General features: G+C 33.8%; 2 protein-coding genes across 13 annotated transcripts in view; one reads left to right on the top strand and one right to left on the bottom strand.

Annotated features, from left to right (window-relative positions):
* Positions 1-26,817, top strand: part of LOC123673246 (focal adhesion kinase 1-like) — a 335,822-nt gene that overhangs the window by 50,115 nt on the left and 258,890 nt on the right. For all 7 annotated transcript variants that reach the window (XM_045607738.1, XM_045607724.1, XM_045607753.1 and 4 more), the window contains exon 2: positions 26,219-26,345. In XM_045607738.1, the coding sequence (XP_045463694.1) occupies positions 26,286-26,345 (60 nt within the window). In that variant the 5' untranslated portion in view covers positions 26,219-26,285. The remainder of the gene's footprint in view (positions 1-26,218; positions 26,346-26,817) is intronic.
* On the bottom strand, positions 949-5,126 carry LOC123673293. 6 transcript variants are annotated; one of them, XM_045607785.1, is made up of 4 exons: positions 5,117-5,126; positions 1,880-4,920; positions 1,457-1,792; positions 949-1,375 (listed from the first exon to the last, which is right to left on the bottom strand). In XM_045607785.1, the coding sequence occupies exons 2-4, from the start codon at positions 2,405-2,407 to the stop codon at positions 1,154-1,156; spliced, it is 1,086 nt and encodes a 361-aa protein (XP_045463741.1). In that variant the 5' UTR covers positions 2,408-4,920; positions 5,117-5,126; the 3' UTR covers positions 949-1,153. The 6 variants fall into 5 exon arrangements, 3 of the variants coding, with proteins under 3 accessions (XP_045463741.1, XP_045463745.1, XP_045463738.1); XM_045607789.1 differs by having other exon boundaries at positions 949-1,358; XR_006746457.1 differs by having other exon boundaries at positions 1,457-4,920.

Genomic DNA, 26,817 nt, shown 5'->3' with positions numbered 1-26,817 from the left:
CTGAGATATGGTAGCTAGAAGCTAGGGGATGATAACAGGAACTTCAAAAAATCATAAGTTGTTGAAAAATTGAAAAAACTCATAATTTTTTTTTTAAATTACTTATATGATTATAAACTTTAATTCTAGAGAAAAATTTTTTTTTTTTAATTGTTTATAAAAAAGTTATAACAATTTAAAATTTTTATTTTCAAATTAAATCAACTTTAACTGATGAAAATATATATATATTTTTTTTAATAGATTATTATTTTAAGAAATTGACCATACGCGTTGAAATTTAATTTTTACCTGTTCTTTTCAAGCAGATATAAAATAATTTACCTGGTGAAAGATATTGTGTGGCGGCCATTTGCTTTCACTACCGACTTCGGTACCTCATGCGCATGCGTCAGTTGTTCTCAATGCGCCAGTTGTTCTCTGTGTGTTTACAATATTCTCCATTTGTTTTGAGTGAATTGATTAGTGCTGTTAATTTGGAAAAGGTAATTATTTAAGTGATGTTCAATTTTATATTGAGAAACCGCATGGTCAAAACATAAACACATGCTTTTTATTTACTTTGTTATAAAAATCACCATCAATCATTTTATATTATTTAATTTTTTAAATACTATTGTTGAAGTATCTACCTAGATTAGTTGATAATGAATTAATTTTGTACTTTTCTTGTTTATATAGGTTGAAATTTCAACATGGATCAACAAGCATTATGCAGTATTTGTGACACAGTTTTGATCAATGACACCGACACTGTTGTTTCAGTGAAAGAGAGAGGATTAAAAAAGTTGATTGAGAAAAGCATTGAGAAGGAAGACAGAAAAAGAAGACAGAAAAAAAATTACTTATATGATTATAAACTTTAATTCTAGAGAAAAAATTTTTTTTTTTAATTGTTTATTAAAAAGTTATAACAATTTAAAATTTTTATTTTCAAATTAAATCAACTTTAACTGATGAAAATATATTTTTTTTTTTAATAGATTACAAAATTGTATTACAATTAAAAAAATTTGAAGAAACTTCCTAAGAGTAATTGATTCTCTAATTATATAATAAATAAAAAAATATAGATTTTGCAATTCCAAAAATTATATTAAAATTTTTCAAAGTTAATATAAATTTCATCAAGTGGACTGCTGTCTCTAACAGTTTAGCTTCCTTCGTTTTCTTCTTCAGTAGGTGTTTCTTCGTCTTTATCGTTAGCTTTTTTATGTGTCTCATATTCACTATCTTCATTGGTATCAACGCCTGCATTTATACTGTTATTGCATGTATCACCATGACAAAACTTGCATAATTCATTACATTTGAGAGAACTTTTTCTACAACTACATCTTGCTGATGCACAATTGGTTCTACAACCACAAAAAATCTGTGAAGAATACAAGAAAAAAATTATCGTCCATAGCGTAAAAATTAACTAAAGAAGAATTTTATTTGATTGATATTATACCTTTTGTGTGGATACTTTTGAACGAGTGTTTTTAACAGTTTTACGTCCTGTACATATAGCTTCATTTTCTTGTTCTCCGTCTTCGACAGTAGTTTCTTCTTCACCATCATTTTCATCCTCATAAACATTTCCATCATCATCATTTTCATCATCACTATCATCTCTTTCTTCATCTTCTTTATCTTCATTTTCTTCATCCTCAAGATTAAACGATCTTGCAGAAGCGTTATCACAGCTTTGGCCTTGGCAACTTTTACAAAATTTATTGCATTTTAAACCACTTTTTTTGCAACCACATCGAGCTGATAAACAATTCGTTTTACAGCTACAAGAAACCTGTTAAAATAAAATGCAAAATGAATAATTTATTATTACTATTGGATAACACTAAAATAAGATAAGTTGGTGTGAATTGTAACTTACTTTATCTATTAACTCCTTTGGTGCTGGTTCCGCGTTTGACATGATAGGTATCATCATAAATAAGGTTCTTCTCCAACCCCAATCGTCCGGATTTAGATTGTTGCCTAACCACTGTTGAATTTGATAATACACTCGTTTTGTATGTTCTCGTAGGGCTGATTCAGTCGGTGGTAAAGAAGCTAAGATAACTTCTTTTTTAAAAGCAGCAGCCGATGATGAAAATATCCTATATCTTAATTCACCAAGTGTCAGTTCATCTGTAATACTTTGACCATAGAGATGGAATATAATTTTTTCAGATACTGCGTATAATTCCTCAATTGAACGATTAGACTCATAGAAAACAGAAATTAGAGCTTGCAAATCAGGTTTTTTTTTCAATAAAGATATTATACTTTTTTTTCCTTTTTTAAAAATTGCACTTGTAGTGTCGCAACCTGCAAATGCATGCGCAAAAAGCAAAAAAGGCTTCAAATTTTTATCGTATTCCGTAGAATAAATAACATTAGCTTGTTTTCCTGGTGTCATTTTATAAAAGTATATTACCACCAACGTTATCAATATTTTTACCAACCATGGTAGCTATACCTTGCAATCCAACTTCTACTGCATTATGACAATTAATTGTTGGTCCACCTATGATTCCAGTAGAGAGTGATACTAATGAAGTTCTAACCTCAAATGGATTTCTTTCATCAAGCCAAAACAAAAATTTTTTAATTCCTACTTCATCTTTTGTGATTCTACTTCTTGAAATATCAACATGTTGTTCACTGTTGCTTGATTCAATCTTGCAATATGTCTCTAAACATTCCATGATATTGAATGCTGATGGCATTGCTACTAAATATCTTGTTACAACACTGGAAGTAACACCTCTTCCATGCTTCAAGTCAGTACCGAAGAAACGATTGAGGGTCTGTTCAATAACCATGTCTGACCAAATTCCAGCCCATGCTTTTTCGGATCTACGAATTGTAAAAAAACCTTCCTTCGTGAATTCGTCATATTCTCCTGGATCCATAATTAACTCGAGGTCAGCCATTTGTTGCAAATAAATTTGAGCGTATTTCGCATATGGATAATGTCCACTTGCATGGAAGAATGGTAACATCTCTTTGACGCTTTGTAAGTGTAGTTCCCAATTGACATAAACAGGTGGAAGCCACCAAGACGAACGACAACATTTTTTAATTCTTCACTATTCGATTCTTGTACTATCGAAAGAGCTTTAGCATATAATGGCTGGTCATATGTGACAAAACATGTCTGTCTATTTAATTTACGAGTTTCAGCTGCTGCATAGTGTAAAGAACTATTTAATGTCGTCAAATTTGACGGTGGTCCATTTATAAATGGTAAGCAAACAATTTGCGACATTGTATAAGGAATCCCGGAAGACAAAACTTCCATATATCCTTTCCAAGATGGTACGTTTTTAACCTCGAAGAACTTGGCCCAAAGATACGCAGAATAATAAGTTGATATCACAGGTGATTTTCTCACTGGAATGTTTTTTATCGCAATGAATTCTAGTGATTGTAGAGCCTTAGTGTTAAAAGACCCGTAAGGTAATTGGGGAATAACGTGTTTTGATACTAATTCCTGAGGTTTTGGCATTTTCTTAAATTTAACAATATTTTCTTCGAAGCTTATAGACGATTCAGGCGTATACGCTACTATTCCACCAAGGCAATGAAAAGTCTCTTTACCATCTAATGTTTTAGCATTGTGATCAGTATTATCAAACACAAATTGTGCAAATGGCTTATCACCATTAATTTTAAGAGCTGGAGGATTAATAACTGTACAAGCTTCATGCAACTGAATGTGATAATATGAGGCACAAACACCTAATTTGCTCAACAGATCAACAATTAGTCTGGAACCAGTTTTTCTGTGGACATATGAACCAACTGCCAATTGGAGAGATGATATAAATTGTTTGGGACGTAAATAACTGACGATGGAATGTGCTATTGAATCTCTAACAATAAAATTATCACTGTATTGGTCACTGTTATCCTTGCATAGTAAATTTCCAAGGAACGAAGTTAATAATGGCGGAATTGATGACACAACATCGTCAAGAAAACTGGACGCAGGAGGGTACGATGTATTACGATAATCGTGTTTAATAATTTCATTACGGAGTATTTTGACAGCGACATTCAAAATTGTTTGCTTTTGTAAATCATCCATTTCATCGCCATCACCAGTGAACCAATCGCTACAAATTTTAGAAATATCGAATGTTTTATAATAGATCATTGGTTCCTTACCTCGATGATGAGATATGAAGATATCATCTTTATATTTTTCTTTCAACATTCGAAATAAAACAAAGTTACTCAAGGGATCATCTCCCATGATATCTTTTAGTTCCCGCAAACTAAATGTATACTGACAGCTTTCTTCAATGTGTTTGCAAATTTGATTAAAAATCCTAGCTGTTTGTTCTTTAAGGGTAGAGATTTTTGGTTCCTTCACGAGCTTATTAAAATTCAAGTAGCATTTATGATGATAACTAGCTTTACAGTCAACTAGGTTGATGTCTTTAATGCGTTTAATCAATTCAGTACTAAACTCATCATTTTGCCTCCTGGCAATATCCAGTATCTGGTCTTGTGTGTACTTATTAGCTATCAAATGGACCCGTTTATGTTTGCGATCCAATGACATTTTACAAAAAAAACATAGATTTACAAAATCAAAATTCAAATTTGTTGAAGTTGACGCTGGTAGTATACTTGGTCCAACTACAGATGATGTAAAATGTGATGAAGATGGATCAGTAGATAATTTTGATTTTCTCTTAATTGAAGAGGTAGACATAGGATACGACTTCCTACATTTTTCATGAAAACTTACTTCAATCTTTCCGAGCCATAACTCTCTTTTTCTGTCTTCCTTCTCCATGCTTTTCTCAATCAACTTTTTTAATCCTCTCTCTTTCACTGAAACAACAGTGTCGGTGTCATTGATCAAAACTGTGTCACAAATACTGCATAATGCTTGTTGATCCATGTTGAAATTTCAACCTATATAAACAAGAAAAGTACAAAATTAATTCATTATCAACTAATCTAGGTAGATACTTCAACAATAGTATTTAAAAAATTAAATAATATAAAATGATTGATGGTGATTTTTATAACAAAGTAAATAAAAAGCATGTGTTTATGTTTTGACCATGCGGTTTCTCAATATAAAATTGAACATCACTTAAATAATTACCTTTTCCAAATTAACAGCACTAATCAATTCACTCAAAACAAATGGAGAATATTGTAAACACACAGAGATCAATTCACTCAAAACAAATGGAGAATATTGTAAACACACAGAGATCAATTCACTCAAAACAAATGGAGAATATTGTAAACACACAGAGAACAACTGGCGCATTGAGAACAACTGACGCATGCGCATGAAGTACCGAAGTCGGTAGTGAAAGCAAATGGCCGCCACACAATATCTTTAACCAGGTAAATTATTTTATATCTGCTTGAAAAGAACAGGTAAAAATTAAATTTCAACGCGTATGGTCAATTCCTTAAAATATTAATCTATTAAAAAAAATATATATATATTTTCATCAGTTAAAGTTGATTTAATTTGAAAATAAAAATTTTAAATTGTTATAACTTTCTTATAAACAATTAAAAAAAAAAAAATTTTCTCTAGAATTAAAGTTTATAATCATATAAGTAATTTAAAAAAAAAAATTATGAGTTTTTTCAATTTTTCAACAACTTATGATTTTTTAAAGTTCCTGTTATCATCCCCTAGCTTCTAGCTACCATATCTCAGTTAATTTCAATTTTAGGGAAAAAAGTTGTGAGAACATTTTTATGTAAAATTTTACGCTCTACAACTTTTATTCGAAACTTTTTTTTCTAACACTTACCATTTCCCCAAAATTTCAAAAAAACCCCTTTTTTTATTTTTTTTCACCCCTTCCCGGGGGTGAATTTAAAAAAACCTTTCACAGTTCGTTTTTAGATGCTTCAAAGTAACTTATATCGAAAATTCAAGTTTTAACCTCAAAATTCGTATTTCATTGGCCATTTTCTTGGACTATATCCCAACAATATAATCGAGTGAATGTCTAATCCCAACAAAATAAAATGAACATCATCCTATAAAAAGTATAAGATAAACAAGATGAAACTTCTCACTACATGAACGAAATTGTAAATGATTCTTCCAGGACAGATAAAACCACCCCCCAAGATTTCCAAATTACCAAATCACGAATTTTCGTAAAGAAGAAAAACGAAAATTTTTCCGTAAAATGAACCAATAATCATTTTACTTTTCTTCGAAATCCACATGGCTGTTAGTTTCGGTTTTTTGTATCATTCTCGTCACAAAATTTCACTAGTGCAGTTATAAATGAACTGAACCGAGTAACTCCCATAGAAAATGTGTATGTTGCAATTTATTTGGGAAAACATCAGTATCGAATTGACCATATCTACATGGTGTTCCAAAATTGGAGGTACAAATGAAAATGAAAAAAAGTCCTATAACATGAATCCCCAAACACTTTTTTTTTTTGAGATACATGTGTTAAAGTTTTTGTTTTTTTCTCATAGAATCTTCCCTTCACAAAATAATTAATTTGAATTGACCATAGATATTCTAATTTAAAGTTTTCATTATGTGATATCCTAATTTTGAATGCAAATCCACAAAATTATATTTTTTCTGAAAGGGTGGCTGATTCTTTCCTGCAGAACTATTTTTTAGTGAACCGATGGTAGTTTGATAAATGTATAATGAAACTCTGGTCCAATACCACACTTTTTGGTTTGTTATAGTTATTGTTATTGTATCTGCTATCGATTTCGAGAAAAATATTTCAACTCTCTAGAAATCCTCAGGAAAATCCAAATTATTAAAAGATCCAGCTAGTAAAACTGTAATGAATAAATTAATTATAAGTTTTGGTACTTATTCACTCACTCTGTATCGAAGAATAATAAACATTTGATAAACTTATAAGCATCGCTAAAAAGTACGGCATACTAGAAACACCCTCTGTCTCGAAAACAAAGAGTTTGCGGACTTATATTCATGGGAATTTTAATTCCTTAAGTTATTCAAGGCATCTTTCATTTTCCTCCGTAACTCTAATTTAGGAACATCTAGTATAAGGTAAGAACAACCAAATTGCTAAAAAGAAAACATATTTCGAGTAATTTGGTTCAAACTTCGTTATCAAACTTTTTTTCTCACATAACAGATAAGAACAAAAAAAAAGATCTACGCCCTTGCACAAAGCCAATAACGGTGTCTAGAGAACTTTCGTTGATGAAAACAATAACATATTTCAATTCATAAACAAAATGAAACTTTTCACTAGCATAAAAATGAACAACTCTCTTTCATGATGCAAACATTAATATTGATGTGATTTCCAGTACCACGAAAACATTGTAAGGCGGCTATAATATGCTATCGAATTAGGCATTTTAGTGGAAAGGTAAAAATGAACAAAAAGTCAGAAATTCCTGGAACTAACTGATTGACGAAGGTAATCAACGTAATGACATATGAAAAAAATAATTATGTAATAATTCATAACAGCCCTATAATTTTGATATTGTCATCATGAATGTAATATGCAGCTTAAAGTTCACAATGGATGGATAGGGTTTTTTTATTTTAAAATTTCACCTTAAAAAACCTTTTTTTGCATGTAGAAGGGATTGGAGATTTGGAGAGTTTTCTTGACTCTAATTTAACTCATCTGATATACATATATGTGGTACCTGTATTATCATCTTTTGACTATTAATATAGATTCCTCACTTTAATGTCCCACTTTAGTTTTCAGAACGGTGGATTCGAGATTAGTTTTCAGGGGATCGTTATGTGAATGGTCAAAACATCAATCACCTAAAGAGTCGCTAAAAAAATCCGCAATCCGCTGTTATGAAACCTTATCTTAACGAGACAAAGATAACAGAAAATATAGAAATGGCCAACATCAATTAAATTACTAGGTTCGACAGTTGATCGAAATTTCATATTATTGATTCAACTCTCTGTATCTGCAGAGATTCATTTATCATTCACGGTAATTCCACGTGCTATTTCATCCGCCATCGAAAAAAAACTACCGTTTAGAAGGTCTGCAAATCAATGTGCTTCGGATATGTTATTCAGTAGATATTGAAGATTAACTATGCCAAATATCAACTTGTATGTACCTTTTGTATGTCGTTTTAATGATCTGCATAATTCACGTTAATCTATAATATGATTTTTTTGTGCATTGAAATGCCATAAATACTTGATTGAAGTCGTTCAAGTGTACTCAATAATCAAATTCTTTGGTTGCACCCCAAAAACAGATCTTTTTGTTAGTTATAATTTCTACCGACGCTACTGGTTATTTGGCTGCTGGAATGAATTCGGCTGTGGAAAGTGGCCTATTTAAACTTACTTGATTAGATCTTGAATGAAATATATTTCAATTAATTTTTAAATGTGAATCAACGATCGAAGAAAAAATAGTATGTATAATTCGTGGGAAAAGCTTATTCCCAAACTCCTCTGTTACCAGACTCGTCGCTACGCTCCTCATCTGGTAATTATCACAGCCGTCACAGGGAAGAGTCACACTCGTCACAGTCACAGGGAATATTATGCTTTTCCCACTAATTATACGATATATATTACCGCACAGAACTCGCATTCCGTTTTCTCGGAAAATCTGGAAATATCCATGTTGGTCACCTGAAGTCCAGATCTGGCTTAAATGGCAGTACCACCACTATCGACAGAAACTGGATACCAGTTTAAATCCAGGTTTTGTCATTACGCTTAGGCCCAGTTTCACCAAACAGCACTTGATCCCAGATTGATTAAACTCCGCTTGTTACTAAAGCAGGATTAACAGTGTTTTCTGTTTCACCATGCATCAACCCGTCCGAAGATGATCGCGATTAACCAAATCGCGATTAAATAGTCAGACCATTTGGCAACGTTGTGAACAAAGAGTTATAATAGTGTTCTGTATCGTATTAGCAGTGATGACCACCATTGGCGCTAGGTGTCAGGTGTTATTCATTCATAACTCATAACATTTCAAAACATTTGTCATCTTGTAAACAAAAAACAAAGTTAATTTTTGCCGAAAATGTCGAGTGATGTGCTTCGAAATATCGGAAACTTGCAGAAGTTAAAAAGAAATTATCCCATTTCACAAAACCACACATTCTGGAAAAAAAACTATATAAGTAATTTTATTAACTTATTTATTTTTATTAACAAGTTTAACTGCTTCTTAAATAATATTTCAATCAACCATATCAATAAATTATTCTTTGCAATAAATTTCATAAAACACAAAAACAAAGTTTACGTGTATTTTAAATGGGAAATATTGAGCCTTTACATATAGTCCATATTTTGATAAAATTGACCCAAAAATTAGAAATTTCCGGAAAAATAATTACATAGACAAGAGTTCCATACTGATAAATAATTATTAATCTCAACTTGAAAGGTTATAATCCTTCAAAAATGGCCGATTAGTGCTAAATCGCGATTGGTCGATTAAATGGCGCTTTGGAGTGTGGTGAAACGCTACATTACATTGATCGTGATCTAAGGCCTCACTTAAGAGCTAAGTCAAGATTAAAGCATTTGGTGAAACTGGGCCTAAGATTGTATTCTGGGGGACTTCTCACGCACTAAATCGAGTCTTTCTTCTTCAAAAGAGAGCATTACGACATATGGCTGGAGTTCCTATGAGAACATCATGTAGAGGACTTTTCAAAAAATTCGGTGTTTTGCCAGTGGTATCTCAGTTCATCTTGGAAATTGTAACATATGTAAAAACTAATGACGGTTCATTTCTGCGTATGAATTACAATCATACTTACTCAACAACACACTCTTCGCTACTAATCATACCACGTCACACTCTGGTGGGATATGAGAGGTCTCCCAGATATATGGGAATTAAGTTGTTCAATTCCCTTCCAAAGAACTATAGGGATATTGAAAGTACACAAAGTTTCAGAAGGGCAGTTAATGATTTCTTAATGTCTCAATGTTTCTATACCCTAACTGAATATTATGATTGTTGTAAGCATATCAGGTTAGGAAGTTGAAATAGTTAATATGTTTTAAATAAGGGCTGGTATGTGGAATTTTTCATTCTATTTTTGTTTTATTGACTTATCCAATACGTATTTGTAATATGTCGCTATGGATGAATAAATTATTTTCCCCGACTTTTGCCTATACGCGTAGGATTTCTCCTCGCCGTCGGCTTCTCACTCCTCGCTAAGAGGAACATTCACTCAGTCCCAGATATTTAAAATATCAAAAGGGTAGAGCTCGGTCGTGTCCGGTTCTTGTGGTCCCCCTGGTTCTTGTCGAACTTCTGGTCCTCTTACACGCGTTCCTTGGACCTATCCTTCGCTTCCTAGGAATTTTCTCACCGTCCTTGCAGTACCTAAGAGAACAGCTTTTTGCATTATATTACATATATACTCACTAAGTCCTAGTTGCTTACCGGCGTGAACTTGGCAGCCACTTTTCAGCAGCCGAATTCATTCCAGCAGCCAAACGACCAGTGGCGTCGGTAGAATTTAAAACTAACGAATCGATCTGTTTTTGGGGTGCAACGCAAGAATTTGCTCTTTGAGTTTACTTGAACGACTTCAGTCAAGTTTTTATGACATTTCAATGCACGAAATAATATTATAGATGAACTTGAATTATGCTGATCAATGAAACGACGGGGTATATACAAGTATTTTCACGAATGAAATCTTGAAAAACGTTTAGCCAAGTTGATATTTGGAATACTTACTCTTCAATAGGAACAGAATAACACATCCGAAGCACATTGATTTGCAGGCCGTCTAAGGGGTAGTTTACACTTGTGAATTTTTCGAAATTTTCAAAAATGACCCTGTTAAAAATGTTTAGCCAAATTCATATTTGGTATTCCTACTCTTGAATAGCTAAAGAATAACATATCCGAAGGATTTTGATTTGCAGGCCGTCTAAGGGGTAGTTTACACGTGTGAATTTTTCGAAATTTTCAAAAATGACCCTGTTAAAAATGTTAAGCCAAATTCATATTTGGTATTCCTACTCTTGAAAAGCTAAAGAATAACATATCCGAAGGATTTTGATTTGCAGGCCGTCTAAGGGGTAGTTTACACTTGTGAATTTTTCGAAATTTTCAAAATTGATCATGTTAAAAATGTTTAGCCAAATTCATATTGGGTATTCCTACTCTTGAATAGCTAAAGAATAACATATCCGAAGGATTTTGATTTGCAGGCCGTCTAAGGGGTAGTTTACACTTGTGAATTTTTCGAAATTTTCAAAAATGACCCTGTTAAAAATGTTTAGCCAAATTCATATTTGGTATTCCTACTCTTGAATAGCTAAAGAATAACATATCCGAAGGATTTTGATTTGCAGGCCGTCTAAGGGGTAGTTTACACTTGTGAATTTTTCGAAATTTTCAAAATTGATCATGTTAAAAATGTTTAGCCAAATTCATATTTGGTATTATTACTCCTAAATAGCTAAAGAATAACATATCCGAAGGATTTTGATTTGCAGGCCGTCTAAGGGGTAGTTTACACTTGTGAATTTTTCGAAATTTTCAAAATTGATCATGTTAAAAATGTTTAGCCAAATTCATATTTGGTATTCCTACTCTTGAATAGCTAAAGAATAACATATCCGAAGGATTTTGATTTGCAGGCCGTCTAAGGGGTAGTTTACAATAGTGAATTTTTCGAAATTTTCAAAAATGACCCTGTTAAAAATATTTAGCCAAGTTCATATTTGGTATTATTACTCCTACATAGCTAAGGAAAAACATATCCGAAGCACATCGATTTGCAGGCCGTCTAAGGGGTAGTTTACACTTGTGAATTTTTCGAAATTTTCAAAAATGACCCTCTCAAAAATGTTTAGCCAAGTTCATATTTAGTATTATTACTCCTAAACAGCCAAAGGATAACATATCCGAAAGATTTTGATTTGCAGGCCGTCTAAGGGGTAGTTTACACTTGTGAATTTTTCGAAATTTTCAAAAATGACCCTGTTAAAAATGTTTAGCCAAATTCATATTTGGTATTCCTACTCTTGAATAGCTAAAGAATAACATATCCGAAGGATTTTGATTTGCAGGCCGTCTAAGGGGTAGTTTACACGTGTGAATTTTTCGAAATTTTCAAAAATGACCCTGTTAAAAATGTTCAGCCAAATTCATATTTGGTATTCCTACTCTTGAAAAGCTAAAGAATAACATATCCGAAGGATTTTGATTTGCAGGCCGTCTAAGGGGTAGTTTACACTTGTGAATTTTTCGAAATTTTCAAAATTGATCATGTTAAAAATGTTTAGCCCAATTCATATTGGGTATTCCTACTCTTGAATAGCTAAAGAATAACATATCCGAAGGATTTTGATTTGCAGGCCGTCTAAGGGGTAGTTTACACTTGTGAATTTTTCGAAATTTTCAAAAATGACCCTGTTAAAAATGTTTAGCCAAATTCATATTTGGTATTCCTACTCTTGAATAGCTAAAGAATAACATATCCGAAGGATTTTGATTTGCAGGCCGTCTAAGGGGTAGTTTACACTTGTGAATTTTTCGAAATTTTCAAAATTGATCATGTTAAAAATGTTTAGCCAAATTCATATTTGGTATTATTACTCCTAAATAGCTAAAGAATAACATATCCGAAGGATTTTAATTTGCAGGCCGTCTAAGGGGTAGTTTACACTTGTGAATTTTTCGAAATTTTCAAAATTGATCATGTTAAAAATGTTTAGCCAAATTCATATTTGATATTCCTACTCTTGAATAGCTAAAGAATAACATATCCGAAGGATTTTGATTTGCAGGCCGTCTAAGGGGTAGTTTACAATAGTGAATTTTTCGAAATTTTCAAAAATGACCCTGTTAAAAATGTTTAGCCAAGTTCATATTTGGTATTATTACTCCTACATAGCTAAGGAAAAACATATCCGAAGCACATCGATTTGCAGGCCGTCTAAGGGGTAGTTTACACTTGTGAATTTTTCGAAATTTTCAAAAATGACCCTCTCAAAAATGTTTAGCCAAGTTCATATTTAGTATTATTACTCCTAAACAGCCAAAGGATAACATATCCGAAAGATTTTGATTTGCAGGCCGTCTAAGGGGTAGTTTACACTTGTGAATTTTTCGAAATTTTCAAAAATGACCCTGTTAAAAATGTTTAGCCAAATTCATATTTGGTATTATTACTCCTACATAGCTAAGGAAAAACATATCCGAAGCACATCGATTTGCAGGCCGTCTAAGGGGTAGTTTACACTTGTGAATTTTTCGAAATTTTCAAAAATGACCCTCTCAAAAATGTTTAGCCAAGTTCATATTTAGTATTATTACTCCTAAACAGCCAAAGGATAACATATCCGAAAGATTTTGATTTGCAGGCCGTCTAAGGGGTAGTTTACACTTGTGAATTTTTCGAAATTTTCAAAAATGACCCTGTTAAAAATATTTAGCCAAATTCATATTTGGTATTCCTACTCTTGAATAGCTAAAGAATAACATATCCGAAGGATTTTGATTTGCAGGCCGTCTAAGGGGTAGTTTACACGTGTGAATTTTTCGAAATTTTCAAAAATGACCCTGTTAAAAATGTTTAGCCAAATTCATATTTGGTATTCCTACTCTTGAAAAGCTAAAGAATAACATATCCGAAGGATTTTGATTTGCAGGCCGTCTAAGGGGTAGTTTACACTTGTGAATTTTTCGAAATTTTCAAAATTGATCATGTTAAAAATGTTTAGCCAAATTCATATTGGGTATTCCTACTCTTGAATAGCTAAAGAATAACATATCCGAAGGATTTTGATTTGCAGGCCGTCTAAGGGGTAGTTTACACTTGTGAATTTTTCGAAATTTTCAAAATTGATCATGTTAAAAATGTTTAGCCAAATTCATATTTGGTATTCCTACTCTTGAATAGCTAAAGAATAACATATCCGAAGGATTTTGATTTGCAGGCCGTCTAAGGGGTAGTTTACACTTGTGAATTTTTCGAAATTTTCAAAATTGATCATGTTAAAAATGTTTAGCCCAATTCATATTGGGTATTCCTACTCTTGAATAGCTAAAGAATAACATATCCGAAGGATTTTGATTTGCAGGCCGTCTAAGGGGTAGTTTACACTTGTGAATTTTTCGAAATTTTCAAAAATGACCCTGTTAAAAATGTTTAGCCAAATTCATATTTGGTATTCCTACTCTTGAATAGCTAAAGAATAACATATCCGAAGGATTTTGATTTGCAGGCCGTCTAAGGGGTAGTTTACACTTGTGAATTTTTCGAAATTTTCAAAATTGATCATGTTAAAAATGTTTAGCCAAATTCATATTTGGTATTATTACTCCTAAATAGCTAAAGAATAACATATCCGAAGGATTTTAATTTGCAGGCCGTCTAAGGGGTAGTTTACACTTGTGAATTTTTCGAAATTTTCAAAATTGATCATGTTAAAAATGTTTAGCCAAATTCATATTTGATATTCCTACTCTTGAATAGCTAAAGAATAACATATCCGAAGGATTTTGATTTGCAGGCCGTCTAAGGGGTAGTTTACAATAGTGAATTTTTCGAAATTTTCAAAAATGACCCTGTTAAAAATGTTTAGCCAAGTTCATATTTGGTATTATTACTCCTACATAGCTAAGGAAAAACATATCCGAAGCACATCGATTTGCAGGCCGTCTAAGGGGTAGTTTACACTTGTGAATTTTTCGAAATTTTCAAAAATGACCCTCTCAAAAATGTTTAGCCAAGTTCATATTTAGTATTATTACTCCTAAACAGCCAAAGGATAACATATCCGAAAGATTTTGATTTGCAGGCCGTCTAAGGGGTAGTTTACACTTGTGAATTTTTCGAAATTTTCAAAAATGACCCTGTTAAAAATGTTTAGCCAAATTCATATTTGGTATTATTACTCCTACATAGCTAAGGAAAAACATATCCGAAGCACATCGATTTGCAGGCCGTCTAAGGGGTAGTTTACACTTGTGAATTTTTCGAAATTTTCAAAAATGACCCTCTCAAAAATGTTTAGCCAAGTTCATATTTAGTATTATTACTCCTAAACAGCCAAAGGATAACATATCCGAAAGATTTTGATTTGCAGGCCGTCTAAGGGGTAGTTTACACTTGTGAATTTTTCGAAATTTTCAAAAATGACCCTGTTAAAAATATTTAGCCAAATTCATATTTGGTATTCCTACTCTTGAATAGCTAAAGAATAACATATCCGAAGGATTTTGATTTGCAGGCCGTCTAAGGGGTAGTTTACACGTGTGAATTTTTCGAAATTTTCAAAAATGACCCTGTTAAAAATGTTTAGCCAAATTCATATTTGGTATTCCTACTCTTGAAAAGCTAAAGAATAACATATCCGAAGGATTTTGATTTGCAGGCCGTCTAAGGGGTAGTTTACACTTGTGAATTTTTCGAAATTTTCAAAATTGATCATGTTAAAAATGTTTAGCCAAATTCATATTGGGTATTCCTACTCTTGAATAGCTAAAGAATAACATATCCGAAGGATTTTGATTTGCAGGCCGTCTAAGGGGTAGTTTACACTTGTGAATTTTTCGAAATTTTCAAAATTGATCATGTTAAAAATGTTTAGCCAAATTCATATTTGGTATTCCTACTCTTGAATAGCTAAAGAATAACATATCCGAAGGGTTTTGATTTGCAGGCTGTCTAAGGGGTAGTTTACTATTGTGAATTTTTCGAAATTTTCAAAAATGACCCTGTTAAAAATGTTTAGCCAAATTCATATTTGGTATTCCTACTCTTGAACAGCTAAAGAATAACATATCCGAAGGATTTTGATTTGCAGGCCGTCTAAGGGGTAGTTTACACTTGTGAATTTTTCGAAATTTTCAAAAATGACCCTCTCAAAAATGTTTAGCCAAGTTCATATTTAGTATTATTACTCCTAAACAGCTGAAGAATAACATATCTGAAGGATTTTGATTTGCAGGCCGTCTAAGGGGTAGTTTACACTTGTGAATTTTTCGAAATTTTCGAAAATGACCCTGTTAAAAATGTTTAGCCAAATTCATATTTGGTATTCCTACTCTTGAATAGCTAAAGAATAACATATCCGAAGGATTTTGATTTGCAGGTCGTCTAAGGGGTAGTTTACACCTGTGAATTTTTCGAAATTTTCAAAATTGATCATGTTAAAAATGTTTAGCCAAATTCATATTTGGTATTATTACTCCTACATAGCTAAGGAAAAACCTATCCGAAGCACATTGATTTGCAGGCCGTCTAAGGGGTTGTTTACACTTGTGAATTTTTCGAAATTTTCAAAAATGACCATGTTAAAAATGTTTAGCCAAATTCATATTTGGTATTATTACTCCTAAATAGCTAAAGAATAACATATTTGAAGGATTTTGATTTGCAGGCCGTCTAAGGGGTAGTTTACACTTGTGAATTTTTCGAAATTTTCAAAAATGACCCTCTCAAAAATGTTTAGCCAAGTTCATATTTGGTATTAATACTCCTAAATAGCTAAGGAAAAACATATCCGAAGCACATTGATTTGCAGGCCGTCTCAAGGGTAGTTTACATTTTTAACATGATCAATTTTGAAAATTTCGAAAAATTCACAAGTGTAAACTACCCCTTAGACGGCCTGCAAATCAAAATCCTTCGGATATGTTATTCTTTAGCTTTTCAAGAGTAGGAATACCAAATATGAATTTGGCTAAACATTTTTAACAGGGTCATTTTTGAAAATGTCGAAAAATTCACAAGTGTAAACTTCCCCCATTAGACGGCCTGCAAATCAAAATCCTTCGGATATGTTATTCTTTAGCTATTTAGGAGTAATAATACCAAATATGAACTTGGCTAAACATTTTTGAGAGGGTCATTTTTGAAAATTTCGAAAAATTCACAAGTGTAAACTACCCCTTAGACGGCCTGCAAATCAAAATCCTTCGAATATGTTATTCTTTAGCTATTTAGGAGTAATAATACCAAATATGAACTTGGCTTAACCTTTTTGAGAGGGTCATTTTTGAAAATTTCGAAAAATTCACAAGTGTAAACTACCCCTTAGACGGCCTGCAAATCAATGTGCTTCGGATAGGTTTTTCCTTAGCTATGTAGGAGTAATAATACCAAATATGAACTTGGCTAAACATTTTTAACAGGGTCATTTTTGAAAATTTCGAAAAATTCACAAGTGTAAACTACCCCTTAGACGGCCTGCAAATCAAAATCCTTCGGATATGTTATTCTTTAGCTATTTAGGAGTAATAATACCAAATATGAATTTGGCTAAACATTTTTAACATGATCAATTTTGAAAATTTCGAAAAATTCACAAGTGTAAACTACCCCTTAGACGGCCTGCAAATCAAAATCCTTCGGATATGTTATTCTTTAGCTATTTAGGAGTAATAATACCAAATATGAATTTGGCTAAACATTTTTAACATGATCAATTTTGAAAATTTCGAAAAATTCACAAGTGTAAACTACCCCTTAGACGGCCTGCAAATAAAAATCCTTCGGATATGTTATTCTTTAGCTATTTAGGAGTAATAATACCAAATATGAATTTGGCTAAACATTTTTAACATGATCAATTTTGAATATTGAGAAAAATTCACAAGTGTAAACTACCCCTTAGACGGCCTGCAAATCAAAATCCTTCGGATATGTTATTCTTTAGCTATTTAGGAGTATTAATACCAAATATGAACTTGGCTAAACATTTTTGAGAGGGTCATTTTTGAAAATTTCGAAAAATTCACAAGTGTAAACTACCCCTTAGACGGCCTGCAAATAAAAATCCTTCGGATATGTTATTCTTTAGCTATTTAGGAGTAATAATACCAAATATGAATTTGGCTAAACTTTTTTAACATGATCAATTTTGAAAATTTCGAAAAATTCACAAGTGTAAACTACCCCTTAGACGGCCTGCAAATCAAAATCCTTCGGATATGTTATTCTTTAGCTTTTCAAGAGTAGGAATACCAAATATGAATTTGGCTAAACATTTTTAACAGGGTCATTTTTGAAAATTTCGAAAAATTCACAATTGTAAACTACCCCTTAGACGGCCTGCAAATCAAAATCCTTCGGATATGTTATTCTTTAGCTATTCAAGAGTAGGAATACCAAATATGAATTTGTCTAAACATTTTTAACAGGGTCATTTTTGAAAATTTCGAAAAATTCACAAGTGTAAACTACCCCTTAGACGGCCTGCAAATCAATGTGCTTCGGATGTGTTATTCTGTTCCTATTGAAGAGTAAGTATTCCAAATATCAACTTGGCTAAACGTTTTTCAAGATTTCATTCGTGAAAATACTTGTATATACCCCGTCGTTTCATTGATCAGCATAATTCAAGTTCATCTATAATATTATTTCGTGCATTGAAATGTCATAAAAACTTGACTGAAGTCGTTCAAGTAAACTCAAAGAGCAAATTCTTGCGTTGCACCCCAAAAACAGATCGATTCGTTAGTTTTAAATTCTACCGACGCCACTGGTCGTTTGGCTGCTGGAATGAATTCGGCTGCTGAAAAGTGGCTGCCAAGTTCACGCCGGTAATATCTCTTGAGATTTTTGGGTACTATTCCTGTTGTTGAGATGATAATTGGAAAAGTTCTCGTTGATATCATTCCCCACTGGCGCTTTATCTGAAATTCGAGGTCCCTATATTTTGAAATTTTTTCGACCTCTTTTTGACGCATGTTGTTGTTATTGGGTATTGCTACGTCGATGAGTAGGTATTGCTGCCTTTTGATGTTTATCAACTAGCAATATATCTGGCCTGTTGTGAGGGACTGTTTTATCAGTCAAAACTGTACGATCCCAGTACAGTTTATAGCGTTCGTTTTCCAGGATGGTTTCCGGTCGGTATTTGTAGTATGGCACTTTTTCAGAATGAATTAGTAAGCGCGTTCGGCAATAGCATCCGAGAGCGGACGGATTTTTTAGTCACGTGGCCACAGATATGTCGGATTTTACAGATTTATCTGTAATAAACGAACGGTACAGAGCATCCTGAGCTTCAGCTGTTATGTCAGCTCTTTGATATACGCATGTGGCGCCCTTCGTGGCTAAATGAAATGAAATAATTAGTAAAACATAATCAATATTCATAATATACACTTTTACTGTCTTCCCTGCTGAAGAGGCGTTAGAAATTTATGCTTTTTTTTAACTATACTAAGAAGTTTTGAGTTGATTTTGTTTTCAATATTGAAAAATACGGAAAAATTCTGAAGGTATGGACTTTAATATTATCAATTATTTACTGCAAGAAATTCACAAATTAATTGCTATGTAGTTGGTTGCCACAATTCATATTACAATAAGAAAAAGTAGCTCGAGAAAGAAGGAAAGATATGGTGATATGGATTATTAGTGTGAGAAGAGTTTGATAAGAATATTTGAGAAATGATAGCAAATGTCTCTCATCTAAAACTCATTGTAGTGCTGATCATATTTTGAGAGAAATGGCAACCTGAACTATTCAATAAAATATGCAGTGCTCATTTTGTGTGAAACGTGAGAAGAAATGATCATGAGAGGACTTCATTTAACCCAAAAATTTGTAGAGGATAGTTTAAATTATGTAACGTTTATCTAATCTCATTCTACTTATTTCAGAAGTATAAAAAAACGGATACCTAATTCCTCTACAAAAATGAAAAGATATAAAAGAAATATGGTCTGATCTAGTAGAAAGTATATTTCCAAGGAGGAATCACTTCTAAAATCTCCATTCATTTTATGTAGACAAAAATGTTTCAATGGAAGTTTAAGGAGGAAAAAAGGAATTTACATGTTAAATTGATCCAAGTGATTTGGAAGATGATATCTTTTTATTTTCATCAGTAATTTAATGGTCTATGGTGCCAAGGGAATGTGTGATGGGATAACTTACTGCCATAGGATAAATAAACGATATGTGAAATCAATGCAGTATTTAATAATAATAATTTATTTGCACACAAGAAATTCATAAAAACATACGGCATCAAAAGTTTACATGGCTTGTCAATCAAAAAATCTTAAACTATAAATGAGTAGTATTAATAGTCATTGTAATGAAAACATAAATATGTTAGTAGTTACAAATTATCAAATAATATTTACAAAAATGATTCCTAAATAAATCACTCAACCTGTATATTGTATGATCCAATAGCAAATCCTTTACTCACTTACCAATAGCAACTGGACTCAAATTTTTCAATAGTCTGGAAGTTATAACATGTATAACTTCAGACATGTATGATTCGAAACTTTTCTTATTCTGGATGGTCTTATTACAGCATAATTAAGGCTTGGAAAAATATCTTTCTGATTAAAAAATTTAAACTTTCATGCTACACAATGTGTAAAGCATATTTAAAAAAAAAAATCATTTCAAGTTTTAAGAATTATTTTTTTGTGAATTCTTCATTAAATGGCTCACTAACAGTTTTGAACGTATTATCACCAGATGAGAACACTATAGAGTCGCAATTTTTCAAATTCATAATTGCCATACTTAATCAGACTCTAGCATAATGTTTATTCATTTTTTCGAATTAGCTGGCTTTTCCTCTTCTCAAATATTGGCAATGGTGCTCAGTATTTTCAGCAGAAATAATTTGACCTGAAATTATAAACAATTATAAAAATAATCTCTATAACTTACTAGAAACTTACCAATGAATAGACATTTGATTTCCAATAATTTCAGTGACTCCCCATTCTTGAAAATAACACCATTCAGAAAAGCAACAAGCCTCGGGTCCAATTGACAAATATCAAGTCCTTTTCCTGAATATGGTATTTTTTTCTCTGAAACTTTCGTATGATAATGAACTATTAGCTGACACAAATATAGATACAGTACCTTGAATACACTGATCTGGCTTTATATTCCCAATTGATTCCATGCTGGGTATATTTATTGCCGAACAGGACATTTATAAAATACTTCTGGGACACTGATGTCCCAGTCGATACCCTTGAAGGAGTAAATTTCTTCTGCTTCATCCATTAAATAATTTCGATATAATAAGGTGGAAAATTCACTGAAGTCTCTCTCATTTATTTAGAAGTAATGAAACCAGTCCACTTCATATATTGTAAACATGGTCAGCTTTTTTAAAAGCTTGGCCTTTTTCTTCATATTCTAGCTTGAATGTCCATCGCTCTTCTGAATAAACTGAACACGCACAACGCTTTATATAATTACACGAAAAAATTATATGTCCCCAAGGTCTTACTAATGATATTGTCCAAAGTCACCACCAGATATCTCATTACAAGAATATACACACTGCCTATTCATTTGTTATTTGCATTCCATACCCATAATTTTATTTAAAATCCAATTATAGAAGTATAACAAGTTAGGTATTGAAATTTTCAATATAAACTACGAGGAAATGTTAATTTTTATAAATAAACAAACATCAAAGACATATAAAATCCAATAATCCATAGACAAAGGTAAACTCTTTGGATAAAATCGTTTTGCTAGGTCGAAAACGTCCGACGAAAAAGATTGACATCTGATTGCTCAGATATCTTTGCCGAACGCTCCAGATGTGTATTCCCCTCAATCTGGAAGTAATAAACGAACGATTCAGACAAGTCCGAGCGGTCCGAGGTAATAACCGAACGCGCTTAGTGTTAATTTAGTTGCCATTTCTTGGTGTAGTATCTTTCCTACTGCATCGTGTCTCTCTTTATATTCATTTCCTGCAAACATTTGACATCCTCCCGTGATATGTTGGATTGTCTCATTCGTTGGACACCCATAACGGCATCGATCGTCAGTAATAGTTCGATCCTTTATGATATGCTTGCAGTAATTTCTCGTTGAGATCACTTGATCTTGGATGGCTAAAAGAAATCCTTCCGTTTCTGGATACATCGCACCTGATGTGAGCCAATAGTTCGACGCTTCAATGTCGACATGATCCTGGTTCACCTCGTTGAAATGTCGTCCATGTAGGGGCTTTTCTCTCCATCTTTGCATTTTTTCTTGGATTGTCTGGTGGTTGTATGACAATTGCTCCTTGTGCAGTTGCAAAGGTGTTGATTCGTCTGCTTCACACAGTACTTTGTAGATCTCTTACGTGCCTGATTTGTCTTTGGAGTATGTTCGTAGGCATTCAATTTGACCATGGGCAAGGTCCATGATGTCTAGCAGACCTCTGCCTCCTTTATTCCTCGGCAGTGTCGTCCTCTCAATGGTACTTTTCGGGTGGTGCTTGTGTGCTTTCGTCATCAAGGTTCTCATTTTGCGTTGCAGGTTTTCCATATCTGTTTTGCTCCATTGAATGATACCGAAAGAGTATGTGAGAATTGAATTGTGTTGATGGCTCTAGTCATGTTCTTGCTGTTGAGGTTTGTTTTTAAAATTTTGTTGATTCTCCTAATGAACTCAGTTGTTAAGTCTTCCTTCATTCTTTGATGGTTTATTCGTCGGTTTTGTTTCATTCCTAAGTATTTATAAAGATCGTCCGATTTCATTGCTTCTATCTCCTGTCCATTGGAGAGAGCTATCCGTTCATCTTGGATGTTTCCACTCACTACGCTAATCGTACGACACTTGTCCAATCCGAATTTCATCCCCACGTGTTTCGAAAAATTTTCCACTAGTTTGACCATAATTTGCGAGTGGTTTTTGTTGCCTGTTATAAGTTTTAGGTCATCCATGTATAGCAAATGATTGAGTGCAATGGTATTTCTATTTCCTTTGACATAGAAACCTTTTTCAGTAGCATTCAGTTGTTTAGAAAGGGGGTTCAGCGCCAAGCAGAACCATAAGGGACTCAATGAATCTCCTTGGAAAATTCCCCTTTCTATTGGAATCTGTTTAGTAGTTATGTTCGCCGTAGAGAGTTCGATATTCGTTCTCCAGTTGCACATTGCATATTTCAGAAAGTTTATTGTAATTGGATCGATCTTGTATATTTCCAAAATTTTTGTCAGCCACCCATGTGGAATAGAGTCGAAGGCCTTCTTATAATCAAAATATGTCATAAAAAGATTTCTGTGTTTTTTGAAGGCTTGGTTACATATGATGGAATCTATTATCAGCAGTTCCTTCGATCCTGGTGCATTCTTGGAACTTCCTTTCTGCTGTGCTGTCATTATGTTATTTGTCTCGCAATGTTTGTAGATACGAGATGCTATACATGATGTGATGATTTTATATATTGTTGGTAGACATGTAATGGGTCTGTATTTCGATGGATCCGCTGTGTGTTGCAGATCCTTCGGTAGGAGATAAGTGGTCCCTGTTGTTAGAAATTTGGGTATTTCCGTTAGATTCCTCATAACCTCATTTATGGTTTCAACTAGCCTGCCGTGTATACACCAAAATTTTTTCAACCAAAAGTTGTGGATTCCATCTGGGCCGGGTGATTTCCAATTGTGTGCGTTTTTCAATATTTCATGGAATTCTTCTATATAAACTGCGTTATGCGGCATGTGTTCTATTGTTTCACAGGATTTCTCTTCACTTCTTATCCAATCAGCCTGGGAGTTGTAGGAGGTTGGTGTAGCCAGTTGATCTGTCCAAAAATTCTCAATATCCTCGACGGTTGGATAACTTCCTGGTGTTGCTGACATATTGTTGTTTTACATTCTATAGAATTTTCTTTCGGAGTTTTCAAAAATCATATTATCCTGTTTTCTTCTATAGCTCTCATTGTATCTTCTGAGTCTTTCGGAGTACACACTAAGTGTTTGTTTCAGTGAATTCAGGTGAATTCCTAGCGATTCAGGAGAGTTGAATCGACTCCTGCCAACCGCAGATTCCAGGAGCTCCCTAACCCGGGAAGCTGTAACCTGTCGAAGGGTCCCTGTCCAGGGTAACGGACGAAGCCGTGTGGAAAACAGCTCAAGAATTCTCCCACCGTAGCTCTGCGAATAGTAAAGAGCGATCAAAGGCCGTTTCCCCCACAACACGGAGGAACCCATGAATGATGGTAAATTTGAGGAATAGGAATATAGAGCCGCTGCCTGAGGTTCGTCAGGGCGTGTCTGGAGCCGGTGCTGGACATGACAGTATGCGGGACGTCGGTGACAGAGTGCTAAGGAGACGGGCGTCTGTCGAACAAAATGCTACGCCTCCACAATCTCAACATTCTAGGAGAAGAATAACACGAGTTTCTCCGACTGCTGAAGGTGCTGTGCAGCCCCAACCAGCACTCACCCAAGCAGGTCTACCAAGAAAACGCATGAAATGGACAAGTTCGATAAATGAAACGATCATGCGCATATACTATGAAGTAAGTAATATGGAAGAGGATAAAATAGGCTACCGGCAAAAGCTGTTTGCATAATTCCACAGAAACTATACCGAGCTTCAAGTTTCTGAGCAAAGAGTAGCCGACCAATACCGGGTCATATTGAGAAATAAACTTGTACCCGATGAGAGCCTTAACACCATAAAAAATGAAGTCCAACTGAGGCTATAGAATAGGAACCTCACTAACAACGAAGTGACAATTGAAAAAAACTACGATTGTGCTGAAAACCAACACAACATCAATGCACAAATTAATACTGAGGAACAAAACAGCGGAGATTTGATACTAGTAAGAGATGAGCAATGGCGGAATATACAAACTGTAACTATGCAAAACCGAGAAGAAAGTCGAAGAGATCTATTAGAGCAATTATCTGTTACAATGAATAGATATTTCATAGAATTCGAGGGTACTGATCCTCTCAAACGACCAATTCTTCCTAGACTGAAGACATCGAAAAAACTCTCACATATTTTGCACATAATGAACAAAGAGATAATTCCACCGTTTTTGTCGAATGACCAGAACCTCCAGTCATTGCATCTTATTACCAACTGTGCAGCCTCTACAATATCAGCAGTGCTCGGCGTGAAGCCAAAACATAGACTTGAGCAACTAGCACAGAAAAAACAGCATAACAAACCACATTGGCAAAATAGGCTACAAGCAAAAGTACATAGCCTACTGGAATACTTCAGAGATCAAGCAAGTACATCAGAGTTATACAAAATACTGTGTGAAGCAGACGAAGCAACACCTTTACAACTTCACAAGGAGCAATTTTTATACAACCACCAGACAAACCAAGAAGAACTGCGAAGATGGAGAGAGAAGCCCCTGCATAGAAGACATTTCAACGAGGTGAACCAGGATCATGTCGACATTGAAGCGTCGAACTTTTGGCTCACATCAGGTGCAATGTACCAAGGAACGGAAGGTTTTCTGTTAGCCATTCATGATTAAGTGATCTCAACTAGAAATTACTGCAGACATATCATAAAGGATCGAACTATTACTGACGATTGATGCCGATATGGGTGTCCAACAAATGAGACAATACAACATATCACGGGAGGATGTCAAATGCAGTAGGAAAGATACTACACCAAGAAATGGCAACTAAATTAACACTAATTCATTCTGAAAAAGTGCCATACTACAAGTACCGACCGGAATCCATCCTGGAAAACGAACGCTATAAACTGTATTGGGATCGTACAGTTTTGACTAATAAAACAGTCCCTCATAATAGACCAGATATATTACTAGCCGATAATCAAAAGACAGCATTACTCGTTGACGTAGCAATACCAAATAACAACAACCTGCGTCAAAAGGAGGTCGAAAAAATTTCAAAATATAGGGACCTCGAATTTCATATAAAGCGTCAATGGAGAATGATATCAATGAACACTATTCCAATTATCATCTCAACAACTGAAATAGTGCCCAAAATTCTCAAGAGGAATATCAAGCAACTGGGACTTAGTATATATGTAATATAATGCAAAAAACTGTTCTTTTAGGTATGCAAGGACGGTGAGAAAATTCCTAGAAAGAGAAGGACAGGTCCAAGGATCCCGTGTAAGAGGAACAAAAGTTCGACGAGAACCAGGGGCACCACAAGGACCGGACACGACCGAGCTCTACCGTTCTGATATTTTAAATATCTGGGATTGAGTGAATGTTCCTCTTAGCGAGGAGTGAGGAGCCGACGGCGAGGAGAAATCCTTCGCGTATAGGCAAAACTCGGGAAATAATAATTTTAGGTTAAATTCCGGAGGCAATAATTCCGAAATGGAATGCCACTGGGCAAAAATGAAAAATACGGGTCGGCTAATTTCGTCTTTGCAATCACTGGTTGAATTTTGTTGCATTTATTTCGGGACACTCTGTATATTTAGCTTAGGCTCTGTGTTTTCAATAGTTCATTTTTTTTTTCTTTGCAGTGATGTATCCCCAACAACCTCCTTGAGTCATGGTTCACCTGTAAGATGTGTTCCACTGAGAAACAATATGGATAGTCCTAAAAAATCTCCACTGAGCCCAGTATCTTCGGATAAGGCCACAGTAAAGGTCATTCAACAGTTTCATATTATTTATTTCTTATCATGAATTAATTGTGTAAAAATGTAAAACTAGCGATAATTCTCGTAGGCGTCTGAGGCTATTTACGTGATTAAGCATACCTACCCAATTTTTTTGAACAACATGTTAAGGGCCTAACAAATAAACCATCTTATGAAAACAAATGGTTTTGATTCAGGAATATAACTACATTCCCGCAGAATTCATCCAACACAACAATTTTTTCATCTTGACAAGTAAATTCTTATTTATATCGGTTTCCTTAAATATCCTCAAGTATCCATACTCGCCCGAAGAAATCAACAGCAGTTGTGTTTAATAAAGTCTTCGGAAAGGAAGTTATTTTACTTTTAATAAATATCAAGATGAAAGTCGATTAAGCAGTGATCAGATACTTAGTTCAGTTTTATTCACCAGGCTTATAAGCTGTAATTGCATAATCTCGAGAATTGGCGTCTAG

The sequence above is a fragment of the Harmonia axyridis genome, chromosome 1 (genome assembly GCF_914767665.1).
Source record: "Harmonia axyridis chromosome 1, icHarAxyr1.1, whole genome shotgun sequence".
Lineage (NCBI taxonomy): Eukaryota > Metazoa > Arthropoda > Insecta > Coleoptera > Coccinellidae > Harmonia > Harmonia axyridis.
This window is presented reverse-complemented; position numbering and strand designations above follow the sequence as displayed.

Bases quoted from the DNA above. Each gene is read 5' to 3' on its own strand.
- LOC123673293 (XM_045607782.1), bottom strand. From the start codon at position 4,906: ATGGATCAACAAGCATTATGCAGTATTTGTGACACAGTTTTGATCAAT.